General features: G+C 38.9%; 2 protein-coding genes across 7 annotated transcripts in view; both read right to left on the bottom strand.

Moving 5' to 3' along the window:
- Positions 1 to 407: 407 nt before the first annotated feature.
- Positions 408 to 10,885, bottom strand: CER1 (cerberus 1, DAN family BMP antagonist). Of its 2 annotated transcripts, XR_012516583.1 has the most exons (3): positions 7,766 to 10,885; positions 4,686 to 5,635; positions 408 to 788 (listed from the first exon to the last, which is right to left on the bottom strand). XR_012516583.1 is itself a non-coding variant. In XM_003928151.4 (2 exons), exons 1-2 carry the CDS (start codon positions 8,270 to 8,272, stop codon positions 5,339 to 5,341), a joined length of 804 nt encoding a protein of 267 aa, XP_003928200.3. In that variant the 5' UTR covers positions 8,273 to 10,885; the 3' UTR covers positions 3,985 to 5,338. The 2 variants fall into 2 exon arrangements, 1 of the variants encoding a protein (XP_003928200.3); XM_003928151.4 differs by lacking the exon at positions 408 to 788 and having other exon boundaries at positions 3,985 to 5,635.
- Positions 10,880 to 23,394, bottom strand: part of FREM1 (FRAS1 related extracellular matrix 1) — a 171,709-nt gene continuing 159,194 nt past the window's right edge. For all 5 annotated transcript variants that reach the window (XM_074394856.1, XM_010338740.3, XM_074394857.1 and 2 more), the window contains one exon: positions 10,880 to 23,048. In XM_074394856.1, coding sequence (XP_074250957.1) covers positions 22,849 to 23,048 — 200 coding nt within the window. In that variant the 3' untranslated portion in view covers positions 10,880 to 22,848. The remainder of the gene's footprint in view (positions 23,049 to 23,394) is intronic.

A 23,394-nucleotide genomic window follows, 5' to 3' on the forward strand; every position in this document is an offset into this window, starting at 1 on the left:
CATATTTGTATGTGCATATATTTGCATATATGTATATTGTTTCTTTCATACAGACAAAAAATATTTATTGAGTACCTACTGTGTGCTGGCCCCTTCCAGACACTAATTACAATGGTGAAAGAAACCTCCTGCAATATGATACCTGTTTTCATGGAGCTTATAATTTAAGTAATGATGACCAGAAAAAGATATAATTAAAAGCTGAGATGAGTGCTATTAAGCAAAGGTTTCAGTGTCGTGAGATCCTGTAAGATAAGAGGTAAACCTGACCTTGTCTGAGGATTAAGGAAGGCTTCACTGGAATAGTGGTGTTTGAACTTGGGGGGTAGGGTGTGGTGAAGAGATCATCATTCTAGAATACACAGAAGAGTTAAGAAGTACAAAACCATGCAATTACTCCTTAAAGTCAGGGATTATGTTTAGATAATCATGTACTCATTTATTCATATTCTTTGTCCCTAGCACAGTGATCAGGCTCATCATAGACACTCGTAAGTATTTGTGGACTGAATGAATTAACCCCTCTAATTCTCATTCTCCTTATCAAAAAAAAAATGAGTATAAAATGTCTACTTCTAGGAGATAACATAAATAAAGCATCTGAGCACATAATAAGAACTCAATAGTTAGTAGTTATTATAATAGTAAGCACTATTATCATTGCCTTAAAATTTGCATACATTACCTCTGCTACTACATTGTAAACTCCAGGGTGGCATGAAAAATATCTTATTCGTCTTTGAATATCCCAAGGTTCTTAGCACAGTGTCTTGCATAGAATAAATTACCTGTAAAAATTCAGAGGATAAATAAAAGTCTTATTTAGGAATTAAATTGCCAGGTTAAAGAAATTGTGCAGATTGAGAAAATAAAGTATCAAAGCTAGGTTAACTATTCTCTATAAGGAATACTTACTTTCTAGAATAGAGATAAAATATATATAGGAAAAACCTCTAAAAACTGTAAAAACAAACAAGAATCATATGTGGTGAAAAATGCCATTATAAAACAATTAATACAGAATATTATGTATATAATTCTTTTTTTTTTTTTTCTTTTTGGAGATGGGGTTTCACTTCTGTTGCCCAGTCTGGAGTGCAATGGCACGATCTCAGCTTACTGCAACCTCCTCCTCCTGGGTTCAAGCGATTCTCCTGCCTCAGCTTCCCAAGTAGCTGGGATTACAGGCATGTGCCACCATGCCTAGCTAATTTTTTTTTTTTTTGTATTTTTAGTAGAGACGGGGTTTCTCAATGTTGGTCAGGCTGATCTTGAACTCCTGACCTTGGGTGATCCGCCCACCTTGGCCTCCCAAAGCGCTGGGATTACAGGTGTGAGCCACTGCACCCAGCTCAACAATTAATAGAGAATATTATGTACGTAATTCAAAGCACATAGCTTGAATGTCACCATCTCAGAGACCACTCAGTCTAATCAATCCTTAGCATATTTTAATTATTTGCATACCACTCATAGCCATCTGGTATTTTTCCCCTTGAGTTTATTGATTGATGCATCGATTGATTTTCAAATTCCATGTCTCCCCCAATAGAGTGATCTTGTCTGACTTGCTCCCTTTTTTTTTTTTTTTTTTTTTTTTTGTTTGTTTTTGAGACGGAGTTTCGCTCTTGTTACCCAGGCTGGAGTGCAATGGCGCGATCTCGGCTCACCGCAACCTCCGCCTCCTGGGTTCAGGCAATTCTCCTGCCTCAGCCTCCTGAGTAGCTGGGATTACAGGCACGCACCACCATGCCCAGCTAATTTTTTGTATTTTTAGTAGAGACGGGGTTTCACCATGTTGACCAGGTTGGTCTCGATCTCTCGACCTCGTGATCCACCCGCCTCGGCCTCCCAAAGTGCTGGGATTACAGGCTTGAGCCACCGCGCCCGGCCATGACTTGCTCCCTTTCTATATTCATGGCACCCAGAGCTGTATCTTGTACGTCGTTGGTGGACAGAGAAATGCATGCTGAATGAAGTAGTGCATATACAAAATACTACTACGTACTGTTTATGGAAGTACACATAAATTTGTAAAAACATAAAAGGGAAGTGAAAATATAAGCAGGAATTTTTAGGGGTGGAGTGTTTTATAGGCAAAGGCTTGTGGAATGAGACTCAGCATGATGGTTGGAAGGACATTTACTTATATCTGAAATGGCTTATCATAAAAATAGACTAGAAGAAAAAGATGACAAAATTGTAACTATTTATTTTGGTGATGGGAATTTCAGCTTTATATTATTCTTTGCACTTTTCTATGTCTTTTCCATTTCTCAAAACAAATTAAAAAATAGAAAGTCTGAATGAAGAAGAATAAATTAATCCCTTGTAGTTTTACAGGATCTGAAGTTCTCTGAAGTGTTGTTATGTACACTTGATCATCACAATAATTTTGAGGTAGTTATTACCAGCCTTATTTTATATGAAAGGAAAATGAGAACAAGATTTATTAAAAGGCATGCCATGAGGACCAACCAAGTCAAGGAAATATTTGGCTGATAACCTGACCTAGAGATGATTTCTCTTTTGAGATATAACATCAATATTCTTCAGATACGAGAACTAGACAGGAAGTAAAAAGAAATTAGCTTTGAGGCCTAGCAAGAGACCTAGAAGTGTTCAATATAAGCTGACAAAGAACAAATGAGTAAATATTTTATTCCAAAATAGAAAATATTCTCCAAATGCTCTTAGGCAAATTGCTGATACTTTTTATTATGTGTTGCATAACATACACTAAATATAAGGCTTGCTTTTCTTACCCATAAAATATGGTGATTAGCTACCTTATATGGTTTTTGTAAGGATTAAATTGTTTACTTTTTGTAAAAGACAGCACAGTATCTGGCACTTAATAAATGTTCAATATTTGTGTTCTTCTTGGTTTCTTATGCTTCTAGATATTATGCTGAATGATTGCAAATTGCCTTTTTTTATAAGTAAAAATGACTGAATGTGAGCAATTTTGTTGCATTTCATGCAATTATTTTATGAATGTAAAGTTTGAATACCACTATCAACTATCCCATCTAGAACATATGTGCGAGGGAAGGGCAGACCAAAATTTGAATAAAACAGATAGTTGTTTGAGGTTTGGGCTTGAGAGTTTATTTGCAAGGATAAATGAAAGAGATTTCACAAGTATCTAAGGAAGTGGAGAGTCTAATTGGCCGAGATAGGTTTACATAATCAGAGTCAGGCAATTGCAATCATGACAGCTGTTTGATAGCTTTTGGCACCAAAATATATTGACCAGCTGAGATATCATTAATGCTTAACAATTTTATCCTTATGTCTTTATCTTGGCCAAGTAGGTTGCCTTTGACCACCAAAGGGTATAATAATACATTCCAGTGTAAATGTCATGTGTGTATCTGTGTAACTCATATTCACGTTGATGTGTTGCAAAATATACACTAAATACAAATGTATTTGCTTCTTTGTACTACCATGTTAAATGGTGTGATTAAAGAGGAATAGAATTAAAATATAAATTATTATTCCCAGTTATTCTGAAAAATGTGTGTACGGAAAGTAAATGAAACCTAATTATTAGAGTAATTTTTTAAAATAAAAATTTGAATATTATGAAGTAGTCTGGGTGGGAAAAGGCAGTTCTGTACCATATATGTGTAAAAATTAATATAGGTAGGAGAGAGGTGACTGAGAGACTTAAACAGAAGGCTTCTTAGAGATCAGAAGAAAACCTTGGGCCAGTGGCTTAAATCCATGAAGATACTCCAGAAATTCTTCTAGCTAGGTAATCTCCCCATAGTACCTTTAAATTATGAGATAAAACAAACAAGGGAAAAATATAAGAACATTTTCCAGAATGCTTCATATACTAAAATTTAATGCATTAAAATATTCAGAATATTTTCAGAACTTGTTATTTTGGCATTTGCTGAATAAAATTTACAATGCAAAGTTTTATTAAATAGCAAAAAGCAGTCATTCACACATAGAAACCTTACTACCTAATTCAAAATGCATGTGAGTAAATCATTTCACCTGAAGATTGAAGATTGAATTTTTTTGAGTTACTTTCATTAGCATCTCTGGATTGATCTTTAAACCTGGTAGTGGTCATATATTTTTCCTTTCTCATAATATAGGTACTTGTTTGGCTACCAGTAATTGTTCCTCGTCCCTATATTAACTACTAAAAGTAACATCACCGTTCTTTCTTCAAAGCCAGAGAGCTGACATTAAGTACTTTCTATGAGGAGTATTTTTAAAAAGGAGGCAATCAAGCAAGTTATTCCATACATCGCAGAAAGACTTAATCATCTGATAGAAGTCAAATAAAACACTGCTTGGGTTGCAAAGGTAACTGAGAGAATCTATTTTTTTTTCTTTTGAGATAAAGTGTCACTCTATCACCCAGGCTGAAATACAATGGCACGATCTCCACTCACTGCAACCTCTGCCACCTCCGCCTCCCGGGTTCACGTGATTCTCCTGCCTCAGCCTCCAGAGTAGCTGGGATTACAGGCGTCTGCTACCACACCCAGATAATTCTTTGTATTTTTAGTAGAAACTGGGGTTTCACTATGTTGGCCAGGCTGGTCTCAAACTCCTGATCTCAGGTGATCCACCACCTCGGCCTCCCAAAGTGCTGGGATTACAGGAATGAGCCACTGCACCTGGCAGAGAATCTTTTCTAATAATATTTCACCTACCTTCCTTTCTTCCTTCCTTCCTTCTTTCCTTACTTCCTTCCTTCCTTCATTCATTCCTTCCTTCCTTCCTTCATTCATTCCTTCCTTCCTATCTTGCTTGTTTGCTTGCTGATGAGTTGACACGCTATTAAAGAAGCCAATCTTTATTTCATGTATTTCTTTTCCTTCTTTAGATAGAGGGCTTTTACCCAAACCTAGAGAAAATACATCACGGAATATTAGTAGTGGAAAGCATTTTAGTAATCATCTAGGTAGGGTCCCTCATTTGTAGATGAAAATATTTAGATGGAGAAAGCTTTTACAACTTAACATTCTATGACCAGTTAGTGGCAGAGCTGAGACAAGGTCCCAAACATGTACCAATAACTAGACTAATATCATTTCCTCTATCATGCTATCTTAAAACTCCTTTCCAAGCCATCTTTTCCTGAAAATATTATATACCCACTTAACATTTTCAGACTGAATAATCAGCATCTTTGCTGTTGTGGTTTTGCTTTTCAAAGGTCATACTGGGATAGCTCTTTAAGTTGAAACTCCTGGGATAAAGGAATCCTGGGTGCCAGCATGTAGGAAGTGTCCATCTCCATGCTCAGTTTTCACCTTGCACTGACACTCCTCCACCAGCATCACCACCTTGATCACGGAGGACTCTAAGTTGAAACTCCTGGGATAAAGGAATCCTGGGTGCCAGCATGTAGGAAGTGTCCATCTCCATGCTCAGTTTTCACCTTGCACTGACACTCCTCCACCAGCATCACCACCTTGATCACGGAGGACAGTCCAGTGCAGTTCAGTGGTAAGTGGATCATAGTGAACTTGGCAGGTAAGCAGTGAGAGCAGAAGGCACGAGAGTGCTGTGCAGCTCCAGGAGAATGAGCAGACCCGCATTTCCCAAAGCAAAGGTTGTTCTGAATAACTACTTTTTCACAGTCTTCATGGGTTATAGTCTAAAAACCAAACACATTTCCATTACATTATTTTGAATTATGTCTGTAACACACATAATGCAGAAGCTATGAACTGTAAATCTGAGGATAAATTACACTAAAAAATCTCAAAGCTTTCCAATTTGCAATATCCAAGTGATGATATCTATTAGGACATAGAACCACCTCAATTAAACTTCATTGAGTAAATTACTATATTAGCCTTTAGAAAACTCCTAAGTTAACATAAAAATATTTTATTCTACACTATTAGTGCCAAGTTTTGAGAAATTTTGTCTAACTGGATATAAACAATTGAAAAATTCTAATGGTAATTATCTTATTTAAGTAATGTGCCCACTTTTTTTTTTTTTTTTTTTTTTTTTTCAGTTTGGAATGGAGTCTCACTCTGTTGCCCAGACTGGAGTGCAGTGTTGTGATCTCGGCTCACCGCAACCTCTGCTTCTCAGGTTCAAGCAATTCTCCCGCCACAGCCTCCTGAGTAGCTCGGATTCCAGACATGTGCTACCATGCCTGGCTAAGTTTTGTTGTTGTTGTTGTTGTTGTTTCTAGTAGAGAAGATGGGATCTCACCATATTGACCAGGCTAGTCTCAAACTCCTGACCTTGTGATCCACCCACCTTGGCCTCCAAAAGTGCTGGGATTACAGGCGTGAGCCATTGCACCAGCCCATGCCTTACCTTTTTATTCCTCACAGTACTTTGTGCATAGTAGGCTCCCAATACATATTTGTTAAATAGATTGTAGAATAGATCAGAACATTACAGTTTTAATTCTATCCTATTTTGCAATACCTGTAATACATTCAAGTCTATGAAGTTCTGTGCAGAGTTGCAATGTGTATGCCTGCAAATCACTGTGCATTACATCACCTTTACCTCTCATAACGCCAGTCATCTAGCTTTATGTTCCTTTCAAAATATGTAAGAGTCAAACATCTTAATTTTAATTTAATTAGCAATAGCATTCAAAAGAAGGATTTCAAAGGAAATTTGATTGCCTGATTCTTTTGAGTAATTTTCTAATTGCACGTGGCCAACAGAGTAGTCATTATTACTTGATAATTGACTTGTCATTGCTACATATCCTTGCCTTTTCTGGCAGAATACTTAACTGCCTTGCACAGTCAATTGCCCTATACTACTGCTTGCAATAAGCATTACTGGGTAGCATTACTGGACTGGAAAATTTTACTCTACCCTGCATTGTTTTGGGTTCAATATCTTCATGTTTAAGGATCTGATGCAAGTTCTTAATTTTAATTTAACATTTGGAATGTAGATATTGCCAGAACTGGAGGAATTAGACAGTAGGATACCCCTGTGTCTTAATAGCATGGAATTGATCATAATAACTACAAATCAGCCAACACAACATGAATCAGGATAAAGGTACTTCTAAGGGGAGGAAATATGATCTCACATCAAGATTGATTTTTTTGAAAGCTCATATGAGAAAATAAGTTAAACAAAATCTTTTTTTTTTTTTTTTTTTTTTTTTGCTATTGTAATACTAGAAATGAGATGATAACTTTTGCCTGAGAACTTCAACATACTTTGAGGTTGTGGTATAGCTTTAACAAGCGATTAAAGAAGCCCCTCATAAACCTATAAAGTAGTTAAGTATGAAATGTGGGGATTAAGACCATGGTAAACCGACATGAGAATGTTTGGGGAGAAGTCCAGTGAACCCCACCTCATCAACAAATGGAGTTGACCTGCTCATCTACATACTAATAGAGTGCGGAAAGAGCTACAGAGGAGTTCCGGTGATTGCTCTAAATTCTCAGTTTCCTAACTGAGGGTACAATATGATTTACCTCTTTGAGTAGATCACCTCCAGTGCAAAAATAAATAAATAAAACAAAGCTCTGTGTCTTCAATGTGAATGATGACTGATATTGACAGTGTCCTCATATCATTCTTGCAGCATTTCCAGAATGCCAAGAAAAAAATGGAAACGTTAGACGAAAACTTAACCTTTGCCCAATGCTATGATAAATGCCCAAGGACCAAATCTGTAGTTAAGCTAGACTCTGGCTCCCCACAGCCTTTTCTCCTACTCTCCATCCCTCCCAGCTGTCCACTACCACCTGCAAAACCTTATCTGCTCTCCCCTCAGGCTACATACCTGGCTGAAGGGCACTGTCCTGCAGGTCTCCCAGTGTATTTCATGGCTTTTGATGGGCAAGATGACCCCCTGAGAAGCCGGACTTTTTCTGAACATGAAGTGGTGCCAGAATTTCTTGGCTTCTTCCCCACGAGGAGATTTCTCCATTTTCATCCCATCTATTGGCTGGATGAAGGACTGGGTCCCAGGTGCGAGGTGCTCACTATCTGAGTCCCTGGATGGGCGCATGTCTCTCTCAGGCTTCTTCCAGAACCTGCCAAATCTGGACAGCATCTTCTCTCTCTGCCTCTGGCCTTCCCCCGCAGGGCTGGTGCCTACAAGGTGTGGCACTGCAACAAACAGATCTGGCTTTTCCTCAGCTTCCTCATGGTTACCTGGGGGGAGTTCTCTTTGATTCCTCTGCAGGAGTACAGGGGAAAGAGAACTCTGATTCTGGTGGCCATCCTGGTGCTGCGTGGCCTTTCCTAGAGGCAGGAGTACCAGCAGCTGAAATAAGAGGAGATGCATGCTGTCAGGCGTCCAAGCCTCTTTTGTAGATAACACAACCCAAAGGAGAGGCTCATTCTCTGCAGGACTGGGCACAAGGAATTTGTATATATAGATAACCTGACTGGTGGGATGGGAAGCCAGGTGGTCAGTAGCCTGTAGAGCAAACACATTTATTGTTTGCTTGAATTATGTAGTGCTAATGGCCTCCTGCCTTCACTTCGGTTTTGTGTATTTTAAAAGGCTCCAGTGAAAGCCTGGGACCCAGGGGGTAATTAGCTGAAAGTTTAGCTGTGTCTGAGGCTTAAAGAGCAGTATTAGCAAAGACAACATATTCTTTGCCTAAATTTCCCATGGATGTTGTCAGAAGGACTAGAGTCAACTCACATTTGCTGTGCATCTGCATTGTGCTGGAATAGAGTAGACAAGACATGTTGCTGTGAGAGAAGTATACTGGATAAAAATTATACATTTAGAAAAAGCCCAGGTCTTTAGGAAGGCTATACACAAACACACACACACACACACACACACACACACACAAAGAAGTATATCAAAATTGTAAGGAAGAGAAAGGAAGAGCTAGAAGGATGTTAATTTTTTTGAGCAAGGGATGTCTTGCCTCTTACTTACATGTGAATTGGGGTTATGATTTTTGAATGATAACTGAGGGAATACAGTCTCCTTTCCACACATAGAAACTCACAATTCCCAGGTTAATCCTCTCACATTAAGAATCAATTACTGGGTGCTAAATTTCACAACTGGTCAGTCATCAGATAAACTCTTCCAATTGTTCACATATTTCCCAGCAGGATACCACGTAGTAGATTGACAGCTCATCAGTCCTCAGTGAGGATGGGGAAATGTCTCCCTCCAGCCATCCTATTGATTTTTTTTTCTTTAAACAAAGAGCTAGACATGAGAACGTGGATTCTAAGAACCAGGTTTGATAACTTTGGGCATGAAGTTGGCTTGTCAGTTTCTTACCTTATTGAATCCACATCATCTCCTTATTTTACGCTAATTAATGGCCAGGCTAAACAAAGATCAAGACAAATAAGGATCTTCAGAAATCAAAGGGAAAATTTAAAAATAACTAGCATTCAAAACTATCATGAATCAGCCTAGGATACAAAAAAGAAACATGTCCACAAAACTGAAACCCAGAATGGAGTCCCATCAGCCTACCACATGATTCAAACAGTATTTCCACTGGGAAGCAATGCAGTATCTGCTTTTATTCTCCCCTTTTAATTCAATCACCATATTCCTTGCTTTCAGTAACACAGATAGTCCTGGAACATGTTCCTCCTTCTTTGTCAACACTGATTAAGCTTTCTTTCACTATGTTGTCCAAGCTGGTCTGAAGCTGTTGACCTCAAGCCATCCTCTTGCCTCTGCCTCCCAAAGTGCTGAGATTACAGGCATCAGGCCCTGTACTATGTCAACATTTTTTTAAATTGACTGTTATTTGAATTTCTTAATCACCCTCAGCCATCGAATTCAATAGGCTTTCCAGGGCCAGTCACTAGGCCTCCTGGTATAAATACGGTGTGGAAGGAAGCCAGCTATGGTATCTTTCCTGAGACCTTTTAAATGTTACTTTTCAGGAACTGAAATTCCATTGCTAGCAATCAGAGTATCTAGTATTTCCCCAAACTAAAGACTATCTCAGAAATTCTATCTCGGGTCTCAGTTTGCTTGGCTCTGGAATTACTGACCGTAAGATACAGTTGAGATAATTCCTGTCGAACTGAAATTTGTAGAAGGCTCACGTTTTGTGTTAAGAATCATTTTAGATACTGGTAGATGATGGAAAAATGAGTAAAACTTTGTCCCTGCCTTCAAGTACGTTAGATAGTCTAGTGGTATTTATTATGCATCATCTAACTTTATTACATAAAATCATCTATAGGAATGTCAGTTATCCATTTTTCACTTTCTGGTAGTCCTAAACTTTCCTTCCTCTGATTCTAATTTTGGTCCTTGTAAGTGCCATTTAAAAATCACTCACAGAGAATATCTTTTTGCTGTTCTGTCACTTATTTTGAAAAAATGTGCAAGTATCTTGAAACATTCTCCCACCCCCATTAGTAAATACTGTCCCTGAAAAGTAAATCTAGCAAAGGCAAGCCTCTGAGATGGGAACTATGAAACATAAGCCTATCTCCAACCTCTGTCTTTTTCAGCTGAAGGCAATGACTATCACCTTTCACCACCACATCAATTTATCAATTCTAAAGCCATTGATACATTATGTGTGCATGATTATGTATAACATGTAATACATGTATCATGTAATACATTATAATCTACTCTTAAGAACATAAATGAATATTTTGTAGCTTTTGCTAAAACATGCTGCCTCTGTTGGTCTTCCGTTGATACGGGCATCTGGTTACCTCCCAATTTGGATGAACCAAGTGGAAATGGAAGTAGGTCTGGAGGAGGTCTCAGATACAGTAGGAAGCTTTCATGAGGAGACAGAATCACCAATTATTAGTGCACTTGATACCAAACGCCACAGTGACGGGTAGGCCTGAGCATGTACGAGTGAGCCCAAGCCTGCTAAGCCCACTTCCTGGGCCAGCCCTAGACATGCATGAGAACCAGAGCGGTCAATTCCAGAGTCCATTCATTTCCATTTACAGGTCAGACTCTCAGCGTAATCTGACGGTTTTCAACTTGACTTGGGTTTCTGAGGCACTAAGATATCTTCAGGAACTCTAAAGGACCTCAAGAAGATACCAAAATTAAAAAATGTTTTCATATGACACTTTTACAAAATGTACGAGAAAAGAGGGCCATGAGCCCCACAGCTCAAGACATGTTGCGATGGTTTGTCTCCTTTTCGGAGCTCCCCGGTTTGCCTGTGAGAAGACAGCAACAGCTACATTTTCTGTCTCCCTTACAGACTCTCAGGAGGCAGTTAAAAAGAAGCCTGGTGCTCTCCAAGGACAAACAGAGAGGCTAAGTTCTTCCCTGAAAGCCCGTCTTAAATCAACAAAAGGTGAGAGGCAGTGTTGAGGTGGGGGATGGACATTAGAGTTAAAGAGGAAAACTCAGAGCTGGAAAAGGACATTTGGTTGAAGGATTCAGTGACAATCTGTGTGGGAAGCATGCCACTGCCTCCCCACTACCTCTCTTTTCAAAACACAGAATAGCAAACACATCATGGAAGATTAGATTATTTTTTTAAACACAAAAGAAGACAGGCTTTTTCTTATTTTCCAAGGAATAAGGAAAAAGGAACATTAGGATATATGATTTCCCCTTAAACCTTTTAATGAACAATTTAATTAATCATTCAAAATGTAGACTTCCTCCTCCCCTTTCCCTGGAAACACATGAGGAAGAGCCGCATTCCACAGAGCTGCTCCTTTAACTGGACTGATTCATTCGTTCTCACAGCGCGTATCTGAATGCCAGCTCTGTGCTAGGAACTGGAGATAAGTGGTGACAGTGTCTTTGTTCAGGTTCAGGTCTAGTGGATTTTGCAATCTACAGGGACAGCCTATTATATTCAAAATAAGTTTTACAAAGAAAATTTAGGCCAGGCACAGGTGGCCCATACCTGTAATCCTAGCACTTTGGGAGGCTGAGGCAAGGCGGATCACTTGAGGTCAGGAGTTCGAGATCAGCCTGGCCAACATGGTGAAACCTCATCTCTACTAAAAATACAAAAACTAGTTGGGTGTGGCAGCCGGTACTTGTAATCCCAGCTACTCGGGAGGCTGAGGCAGGAGAATCGCTTGAACCTGGGAAGCATAGGTTGCAGTGAGCCGAGATTGCGTCACTGCACTCCAGCCTAGGAGACAGAGGGAGACTCTGTTGTCTCCAACAACAGCAACAAAAAGAAAATTTAGGCAGCATCATTCCTGTACTAATCAGGGACTGTCAGGTAGATCCAAATCCCAAAGACATAGTGAACTGTATGCTTTCTTTGAGCTAATTTTATTCAATAATAAATATTTTTTGAATTCAAGGAAGGACTGTCAACTGTCAGGTGCAGTACATTTCTCTTCTTTTTGAGTATGTAATAAATATACATAGTAACAAAAAATTTAAATAACACACAAAAAAAATGCACAATGAAAGCTTGTTCTTGCTCTGGCTCCACCTCAGGCTGCCTGTCCTTGCCAAAGAGAGAAACATTGCTGTCAGTTTCTTTATTCAATCTTTTAAAATTGTCACCCAAAGATACCAAAATGTGTGACCAGTAGAAAAGAACAAATATCAAATGGTGTAACTGCAGACAAAAAAAATCCCCATTTCCACTTCAAGGCACTGATGCCTAGATTGTCTTTTAAAGATTAGATTATTCTGTCTGTAGTTTCAGTGCTCTCACTACCCTCTGTCCAAAACACTCCCAATACCATTGAGAAGTATTTTGACGTATTGGGGGTATTTTATTTTTTGCAACTGAGGATACTCCTAGTACTGTACACCAGTCATGAACAATACCTACATGTGTCTAATCAGCTACATACCAAGAACGCAGAGAGGGCTCCTGCAAATCTGAGAATTAGGCCAAGGCAGCATGAGCTGTCCCTTACCATGTGCTGCACCTTCCCACCTGTCCATCCATACCCAGAGCCTGTGCCTATACTCACAGTCCGTTCAGGACACAGTCACCGGTGAAATGCCTCTGTCGTTCTCCTTTTTCGTCATCTTTAAAAATTTACCTTGTCTGTTTTTCCTTCTGTAGAAAGCTGATCTCGGAGCTAAGTCACGTCAGTGGAAGTATCTCTGGACTTGTGGCCCAAAAAACTAGATCTGATTCCTTGATCTGCAGTACAGCTTGTAAACTCTGTGACGTCAGGCACTTAACTTGATGTCCCTGAAAGTTTGCAGAGACAATTTACTTGCCCTGTCTTCCTCATTTAGGCCACTGTCTTTCTTTTCACCCTGAATCTTACTATCATCCAGGGTGGCTTCAGTGTCCATGTGGTTGGGTTTGACCATTAGTATGCCATCAGTATCCCATGGAAGTCCATTCAATACCCTGGCTGAAATCTGACCACCCTCATGCCAGTTGGCCTCCTTACACCCATTGCATTCTGATCCCTGTTACTACCAAGAACAGCTCCACTCTAAACGGTGAATTTCACATTCCACTCTTTCATAACCACATTTCAGTTCCTACAGCATCTGACCCGACTTTATCCCTGTGATACTACTACCACCATTGTCATGAAATAATTTTTGACTGAACATTTAACATCTATCTCTACTTCAGATTTTAAAGTCCATAAAAGTAGGATCTGCTTAGTCATCAGCTAAGACTGTAGCACAGCCTTTCACATAGTAAATTCCCCAAAATGTTCATTTAATAATGAATGAATTGTGTAATTAATTGACTGACATACATCAATTCTTTGTCTTCATTTTCTTTCCTATCCAGCTTGGATTCCATGGTCCATCACTTCAAACTTTTACAATGTTTCTAACTCCGTAGTCCCTTTTTTGTTCCCTCACACCCATCTAATAGAAGTCCAACACTGGGGCCAGGCATGGTGGCTCACTCCTGTAATCCCAGCACTTCGGGAGGTCGAGGTGGGCAGATCACCTGAAGGCAGGAGTCCGAGACTAACCTGGAGAACATGGTGAAACCCTGTTTCTACCAGAAATACAAAAATTAGCCAGATATGGTGGCACCTGCCTTTAATCCCAGCTACTTAGGAGGCTAAGGCATGAGATAACCTCTTGAGCCCAGGAGGCAGAGGCTGAAGTGAGCCCAGACTGCACCACTGTACTCCAGACTGGGCAACAGTGAGAGACTGTCTCAAAACAATAACAACAACAACAGAAAGTCTGACCCTGAAAACACCCAGCTGTTCATCTTCTCTGGACTCACAGCTGGAATAGGGGATGCTTTCAGAAACCCAGACAAAATGGCCCAAAATTGATTCTATACAAATTGCCTTCTGTCTCAACAGAACCCTCAACTCTGCTTAGCAATCTTTCTCATTCCTCTACATTACCTCACTCTTCATTTTCCATGTAGGTTAGTGAAAATCTTCTCTAATTATCTTAAACCATTGACTGCTCTGCCTCTTCCATTGTTTTCAATAAATGACCCGTTTTCTGCAGAGAAAAATAAAAGCTATCAGATAAGCGAATGTCCTCACATTTGACCATCAAACCATACCAGTTCGTTTCTCCTTTCCACTCTGCTCTTGGAATCACATCCTTTCCAACAAACTTTACTCAATAGTCTACCCCGAATTGTCAACCCTTTGCATTCCACTGGATGATTTTATATAACATTTGATCATTTTAAATTTTCTTAATTCCACAGAAGCCTTCAGGTTCTGTACTTCAGCGCTGTCTTCTGCCTTTACCAGTCAAATATTGGGAAGCTTTGTCCCAATCCACTTCTACTTTCTCACATCCACTCTGGATCTACAAGGGAGACATTTCACCCATGATACTGAGATTTATTTGGGACTCTGAGAAGCCGGGTTCATTCTTGATTCAGCCCTTCCGTGATTACTTGGACTTGGCTTAATTTGGGTACGTGCACGTCTTTCTGACAAAGAGGAGAGGACTTCTCAAGGGCAGGGAGTATGTTTGCTGGAGACCACATTGTCAGCAACTTTGAGAAAAGGGATTTTGTTTAATGCATTTTTCTCTTTCTCTTCCATTCCTGGTCCCTCACTCTACATTTAGGAGGTGAATCACTGTTTGTTTTAACATACTGAATCCAACAAAAATGTGAGAGGAAACTTCTGACATAGGCCCTGTTACATTTTACTTTCTAAGAAGTATCTCTTTGTCCTGGAGAATTTATCCTTAATTCTCTGTGTTTAGATTCTATTTTAAAATCAAATTTCCATTGAATCTGGGACTAAACCATTCTTCATTTCCCAGCCTGGCCACCGTCTCAGAGCAGGCCTTTGAACACTGTCACACCAGCCACAGTTCCCAGGCATGTCTCCCCTGAAGGATAATCACACTCCTAAAAGAGGTAATTCATGCCAGAGGACTATATGTCTGTTGGGTAACTTTATGCAGCTTGTAAATTGTTTTACTCCAGTTGGAGCATGGGGGTGGTGTATCACCAACAGAAATGAGTGTAGGGGGCATCTGTCTGAAAACTGTTCCCCCACTGGCCACCTTGCCAGTTTCTGCTTATACAATGCAGGCAGCTTGGGGGAACCATATTGTCCCTATAAGCTCATAACACATGGACAAATGATTAAAAACACATGGAAAACAGTTCCACAGCTAAGCTAAAATTCAGATGGGAATGGAAAATCAACTTGCAAAGCTTTCAACTGACTCAGGGCCAAATGTAGGACAGAATGTGAGGAGAAGTTGCCAAAAGAGAGGAAAGTTGGGGAAAAAAGCAAGTCATGGATAGGAAACCTAAAACAATGACGCCTTGTATTGACAACGCTTCTCTAAGGCTCTCCAAGAGTAGTACCAAATTCAACTCTTTGCAAATATTAAGGCCCTCATTTTGTGAAAGAGTTTGGACAGATTTATATTTTCTACCCTCTATAAACAAGAGTTGGCTTGACTATCTTGGCAACACCTAGGCAGAAACATAATCTTAAGTATCTTAAGTAAGTAACATAAATATTAAAGGATTACACATTTTTCCTCCGAGGTGTGGGAATTAAGTAACAAGGTGGCATGAGGCAAACTGTGAAAAATTGTGACAATAAAATGAAAAGCAAAGCACAACTTTCCAGCCAGGGTTTGCCTTCTGCTGGCACCTGATGCTGGGCCCAGGTTTGCCATCAAGCTGGCAGGCCTTAGTCACATTTGCAAAAGTTCAACTCGGTTCAAGTCTGAAACTCTAAGAAGCCTCTTATTTGTGTCTAGTCACTAAAATGACCCCAGTGAGTCTACTGGGTAGGAAACCTGTAAGCAAGAAAATAATTTACTGGGAGCCAATCCCTGCTGGGCCATTCTGTTTAGCTTCTGCCTGAATCCTTACTAACTCCTACGTACACAGAACCACCTTTCTCTCTGATGAGCACCACTTAGACCTTTAAGTGTTAATTTGGGGCATGATTTGCAAACACAGGCCTCCTCAATACATGCAACAAATGTGTTCCTTCAATGCCGAATGTAAAAGAAAATTTTGAGAACGTGGCTCCATAGAGAAGCTATGCCCTTTGGGTGTTGGAAAATAATATCACCCAAGTCCAAACCATTAACAAAGCAAATCGGGTCATCTTTTCTGTCATGTGAAAAACGATTCCCTAATTTATCTCTCTTTAGAATAAGAGTTGTGTATCAATGATCACAACTCTCGCTAGTCCTTTAGAAAGGACTCCCTTAGTCATCTGGATTCCTCCAAAAACTGAAAACATTTCCATATTGAACACAAACGTCCCAGCCCACAGCAAAGTTCTCACTTGTGATACGGCAAGTTAAAAGCCTAATTCTCCCACCCCCGGCTTCTTCTTCCTGCTGGGGTTGGTTACTGGTGAGAACAAGCGCTGCTTAAAGTTGTCACCCTATTCCAAGTGTGGTCAGTACTATTCCACAGTAGTCAAAAAACACACTTTATATGACTTAAATCCTTTAAAATTTATGGAGACTTACTTTATGTCCCAGAATATGGTCTGCCGAGTAAATGTGTCACATGCACTTGAAAAGAATGTACATTCTGCTGTTGTTGGGCTGAATACTCTATAAATTTCAATTAAGCTCACTTTGTTAAGAGTGTCCAGACTTCTATACTCTCACTGATTTTCTGTCTTCTTGTTCCATCAATAATTGAGAAAGAGGTATTGGCATTTCTGACTGTAAGTGGAGATTTATCTATTTCTCTTTGAAGTCCTACCACCTTTTGCTTCATGTGTTTTAAAACTTTGTTATTAGTAGGCCGGGCACAGTGGCTCGTGCCTGTAATCCCAACACTTTTGAAGGCCAAGGTGGGCAGATCACCTGAGGTCAGTAGTTCACCAGCCTGGCCAACATGGTGAAACCCTGTCTCTTTTAAAAATACAAAAATTAGCCAGGCGTGGTGGCGGGCACCAGCTACTCAGAAGGCTGTAATCCTAGCTACTTGGAAGGCTGAGGCAGGAAAATCACTTGAACCTGGAAGGCAGAGATTGCAGTGAGCCAAGACCCCGCTATTGCACTCCAGCCTGGGCAACAAGAGCGAAATTCCATCTCAAAAAAACAAAACAAAACAACTTTGTTATTAGTATATAAATGTTTAGAATTATGACGTTCTCTTGATGTATTGACCCACTAACAGTATGAAATAAGCTTCCTTTTTCTTGGCAATATTCTTTGCTCTAAAATTTCCTGTCTCTGATATGAATCTAGCCACTGCAGCTTTCTTTTGTCTGGTTTTAGTATGGTATATCTTTTTCCATTCTTTTACTTTTAATGTGTTTATATTTAAAGTATGTTCCTTGTAGGCAGCATATAGTTGGGTTTGAACATTTTTTTTCTGTAGGATAAATTGAGATTGATTGCTTTTGGAAAGCAAAAATACAGATGGGGATAGAAGCAAAAGGTGAACTCGTACGTCATTGCTTGGAAAAAGTGATGTGGGTTTTACCATGAGGCCTTTAATGGAAGTGTTGGTTGATTTTTGTTCCTTTCTGTCTTAAGATAAACTAAACTTTATTGCCTAGAAGAACATAAGACTTATAAAAACTGCTCAAAATGAAGTTATATGTGTAAGTTATAAGGATAGTATATTCATTTCCTGCACAATCCTGTTCTAAAGGTTTGTAAAATTAATTTTGAGAAAATCATGGTGTTCTGCACATTACAGACATCCAGACACACTTTGCCATTAGTAATAGTCCCCTTGTGATTGATGGAGAGAAAGGAGAGGAAGATAAATAAAACAGTACTATAAATTTAAAACATGTCAAATCAGCATTCCATTCCCTTTAACCAATTATATAAACAAATAAACAAAAACCCGGGTGAGACATGGGGCAAAGACTGAGAAATATATCTTGGATGAGCAAGATAAACATACAGGTACATCAACCCATTTCTAGCTTTTTAAAATATATTTTATATGGTGACTTTAATCGCATTTTTATTGAGATACACTTTACATAACATTTACCATTTAAAACTGCATACTTCGGTGGTTTTCAGTATATTCACTGTTTCTGTAATTGCCACTATATAACTCCAAAATATTTCTATCATCTTAAAAAGAAACCCAGTACCTACTGGTAGTTAGTCCCAATTCTCTTTTCCCACCTAAAAATCACTAATCTATTTTCTATCTTCATAGATTTGTCTATTCTGAATATTTAATATAAATGGAATCACAAAATATGTGCCCCTTTCTGTCTGCCTTTTGCTTATGATAGTGTTTTCAAGTATATGGTGAATGTTACGATTCTCATTAGTCAAAGACGAGTGTATTTTACTTGAATATAATAAAACCATCTGCTCAGAATGCTAATAGATATGTGGAATAATTAGAAAAAATTCAGGCTAAGGTTTGGAAGACCTCAGTTCTAGTGCTGATTTCTTCACACAGTAACTTTCCCTGTTGTAACATAAGATTATTAAGTAAAATGATATCAAAGGTATCTCTCTTTAATTTCTGTTACTCCAGGAATTCCTAAGATATAAAGACATGTACTCGTCATTTTGGAAAGAGTAATTGTTATGAAATTAACTAGATATAAAAACTTTAGTTTCTAACTTGATTCTGGAGACAGAAAATTTGGGACAGCTGCTATCAATAACACTTTGACCTAATTAAAATTTAGGAAGTTAATATCAATTTCTTAACCAAGAGAAAAATATAACAAACTTCGGCCTGAGTTGTTTGTATCTGGAAAAGGGATAATGCAATCACTGATTTTCACTGTGACTTCCTCCCTGATAAAAAGCTTGAGGCGTAAAATGCTATTAAAAATTTGCATATATGCGGTATGCTTTTATACTTTTATGTTTTTATCTTATTCCCTACAATATCTCCAGCATCTGGAACAATGTCAGTTGCATGGTTGGTATGCCATGTTCAGTATTTGTCAAATGAATGGTGGTCGCATGTATCTTCCATGTGTCTTCCCTGTAGATACATGGAAGCCATACAACTAAAGGCTGATCTGACCGGCAAAGATAAAAAGCATGTTGACTTTTCCCCTCCATTCTTGCTAAATGACATCATTAAAATCTAAAATTCCATGTGTCCCTAGGAATAAGATAAAATGTTAAAAGCTAAAGAAAAGTGTCTCAGAACTTAAATTTCTTTTATTAATTTTGATGCAACACTAGATACAGTACATTTAATATGCTGCTTTGTTGCAGAAATTAATCAGCACCAGTTTATGGTTTAACTTATACAGAACCATAGTGTAAATTAAAATATGTGCATATCTTTCTGGCTGTATTAAAAATAAACAAAAACAAAAATCAAATTAATGTCACCTGGTTCATTTTCACCACTTCTTGGAGGGAGATGAAATGATTATCTTAGGCCTGGCGCAGTGGCTCAAGGCTGTAATCCCAGCACTTCGGGAGGCCAAGGCAGGTGGATCATGAGGTCAAGAAATCGAGACCAACCTGGTCAACATGGTGAAACCCCATCTCTACTAAAAATACAAAAAATTAGGCCGGGCGCGGTGGCTCAAGCCTGTAATCCCAGCACTTTGGGAGGCCGAGGCGGGCGGATCACGAGGTCAAGAGATCGAGACCATCCTGGTCAACATGGTGAAACCCCGTCTCTACTAAAAATACAAAAAATCAGCTGGGCATGGTGGCGCGTGCCTGTAATCCCAGCTACTCAGGAGGCTGAGGCAGGAGAATTGCCTGAACCCGGGAGGCGGAGGTTGCGGTGAGCCGAGATCACGCCATTGCACTCCAGCCTGGGTAACAAGAGCGACACTCCGTCTCAAAAAAAAAATAAAAATTAAAAAAAAAAAAAAATACAAAAAATTAGCTGGGCATGGTGGCGCGTGCCTATAATCCAAGCTACCCGGGAGGCTGAGGCAGGAGAATTGCCTTGAACCCAGGAGGCGGAGGTTGCGGTGAGCCAAGATCGTGCTATTGCACTCCAGCCTGGGTAACAAGAGTGAAACTCTGTCTCAAAAAAAAAAAAAAAAGAAAAGAAATCATTATCTTATGTTCCTTAAGTTTATTTTTAGCAAATAGATGCTGTGTGTTTGTTAAAGGCCAAGCAATCAAAAGATTTTGAAAAGCTAGGTACTATTGAACTGGATTGATGCCCCTTGATACACAGGGCCTTTTCCTGAGTTGATACTGAAGTTTGGAGAGAAGAGCTGGGTACCTTCAGCTGAGTCCTGCTTAATGCTTTCCTTCCTAGCTACCATCAGTTCCCATCCTTTCCATTGAACCTTTCTCACCTCTTTTCTCTCTTGTAATTTCTCATTCCCATTCTATCCATTACTCCATTTCCTTCCTTCCCACTCCCATCAGAAACTATCAATCAAAGCAGAGGGAACCCTGACAATCATTTATTCCCACCCTCCCCCCACCGACCTCCGCCTCCACCTGAGTCAAAGTTCAATTGTAAGAATAAAAGGAAGGTTTGATGAACACTGCCCACCACCCAGACTTTTCCAAATTTCTATTTTTACCTTCTTAAAATGACCTGAATTTTCCAAATTGATTAATGCTTTCACGATCAGGAATATTTTTAAATATTCTTGTCGTATTTCTAATTGTTTTAAAAATCAAAACATTCGCTCTTTATGCTTACATTTGCAATTAGTTCAGTGTCATTTATCATCTATATTGCAGAAATGTATAATAAATCTGCCATGCTGACCAGATTTTACATAGTTGACATACTTCTAGCTTTCCAGTTATAGATGGTTGATATAGCTTTAGAGTTCCAGCGGAGGGAGTGGCCCTTGAATCCCTCATTTCCCAAACTTCTACTTCCTTCCTAGGACTTAACCCTTTAGAAAAATAACTCTTCTTTCTTTAGCCCAAACCTCACATTTCCATACGGAAGAAGCCAGTGGACCAGAAGGAATTTGACTGGAGCTGGTAAGAGGATGGGTGTAGCATGTTTTGATTAAATTTCCAGAATCTGCTTGTATATCACAGAGAACCTATACATTATGCCAGTGTGGAGCCCACCTGTGTCATCTAAGGTAAGGACCCTCTGACACTACAATTATGTTTAGCTTTAAGTAATAGGTAGAATGTCTGAATCATATTCCAATCTCTTTGTAAATTTTCTATTAATTATAACCTTGATAAATGAACTGAAATAAAACAAGCTTGTCGTGTTTTTGTATCCAGAACTTGAACTGACTTTCTTCAAGCAATTTTAGTTTTTTCAAGCAATTTCTTCTGCAACACTCAAAGTATTTTTATAATAAAACCAGCACCAGAGCTCCCATCTATGTGATAACCCCATTTTGATTCTGAAGTTACATTGGTGCTCATAAAGCAAGTGACATTTGGCACAATCATATTTCTCAGTGATTATGAAAAGAGAAAAACTTTAAATAAATGTTTCAGACATACAGTTCTAATTTCCTGTAATTAAGGTTTGATTTCAGAAGGGAGTTCTGGTAAGGCTGCAACATACTTCATTGTTACAAAAATGTTCCACTCTGCTGAGATTATAAATTTATAAGGTACCTTTCCATTAGAGAATATAGTTAACATGGCATTTCTGCAAATATTAAAGATTTAAGCGCTCAAAACTGCCTCAAAATCCTTTCCGAGAATGTAGGCTTTCAAGGGCTCTGTTTTCAGTAGTTTTTCTCCATTCATCAGCGCAGTTCATCAGGACACCTGTGAAAAAGCAGTATTTTTCTTCCATATGTCAACCGTCATTCATATATACTCTTTATACCAAATGTCCTTGAGAAATGCTTGTCAGTACAATAAACACAGAGGAAGAGATTATGTTACTTGAAATTTCTCATGACTCTGTAAGGCTGGGAAAACTCAACCATTAGCTCTAGGATGGTAGAATGCCAACATTCAAATTGGAAAATGAGATCTGTTTCATGAGCAGTGATGGGTAGAACTCTGAAGTACAGGCAGCCCCCTGAATTCTTATGTGAACTAGAGCTTTGTAGATGAGCCTCTGCCTACAAGATTCTTTCATCTAAAGTCTTTCTTTTTCACCACAGAAAATTCTTTTCATCCATAGCCTCTAATCTTAGATTTCTCATTTAAAGGGCTCCAAAGGTACAACTTTGCAGTTCAACTTTGGTTAAATGAACTAGTAGAGTTAGCTTCACTCAAACTAACGTGGTAGGAGCACCTGCAATATGTATTTCAGAATAAATTTATTAGAGGTAATGGGACCAAAAAATTTTTTTAAAAAATCCAAGGACCATGAGACTGGTACTGCCTAAGATTTGGAGTAGGGTAAGGGTGGGGGTCTTCTGTAATACACCAATCTTATACTTTATAATACTGCTGGCATTTATTGTAAAAGGTATTAAGAGACAAAAATTGTATCTTATCTTGTAAAAAAATTAACTTATCAATTTTTCTGGCACTATTAAAAATGTTCCATTTTTACTAGACAGAATCACAAAAGTATACCCAGTCAATCATTTAACAGTTTGTTTTCTATGGAGCAATAGTCACAGATCCTGTAAATAAATAGGTGACGAATTCCAGGGGGGCACCTGTAACGCCTGTTATATTTAGAGTTTTCTGGAACATACATAATTGTGAGGTTTGGCTCTCCTACAGTCTTTTGTTTGCCATTTCCCTCGTCTTTGAAATAAAACACAGCTCTTTCCAGGCTTGGAGTGTTGAGAGAGCCCTCTTCTCCCATTGATGAAGCCAACAGGTTCACCACTGATCCACGCCCAGTGGCCAGCACGCACTTGATCATTCAAACCTAATGTGAACCAAAAGAATGTGCCAATTAATTTTATTGCATTTATACTTAGGTATCATCTCCAACTATTGCTCTAAGCTCAGTTATCACATGCAAATATGGGCCCACGTTCTAAAACAAGGGATAGGAACTGGGAATACCCTAAGACACAGGGGTCAAGCAAATCCCAGTCCAATTCTAGCTCTAGCACTTACTTGCTAGATGAGTATCTTTGGGCAGGTTACTTAACCTCTCTGAGTTTTAGTTTTCTCATCTAAGGAATGGGCAAAAAAATAGTACATTTAGGGTTGTTTGAGGATTAAATAAGATAATGCATGTAAAGCTCTTGGCATACATAAGTGTTTAA

This window comes from Saimiri boliviensis, chromosome 2, assembly GCF_048565385.1.
Source record: "Saimiri boliviensis isolate mSaiBol1 chromosome 2, mSaiBol1.pri, whole genome shotgun sequence".
NCBI classification, from domain to species: domain Eukaryota; kingdom Metazoa; phylum Chordata; class Mammalia; order Primates; family Cebidae; genus Saimiri; species Saimiri boliviensis.

Excerpts from the sequence above, each read along its gene's own strand:
- CER1 (XM_003928151.4), bottom strand. The coding sequence starts at position 8,272 with ATGCATCTCCTCTTATTTCAGCTGCTGGTACTCCTGCCTCTAGGAAAG. Across the intron at positions 5,636-7,765 it reads GGACAGTGCCCTTCAGCCAG|ACTATAACCCATGAAGACTG; the intron begins GTATGTAGCCTG and ends TTTGGTTTTTAG.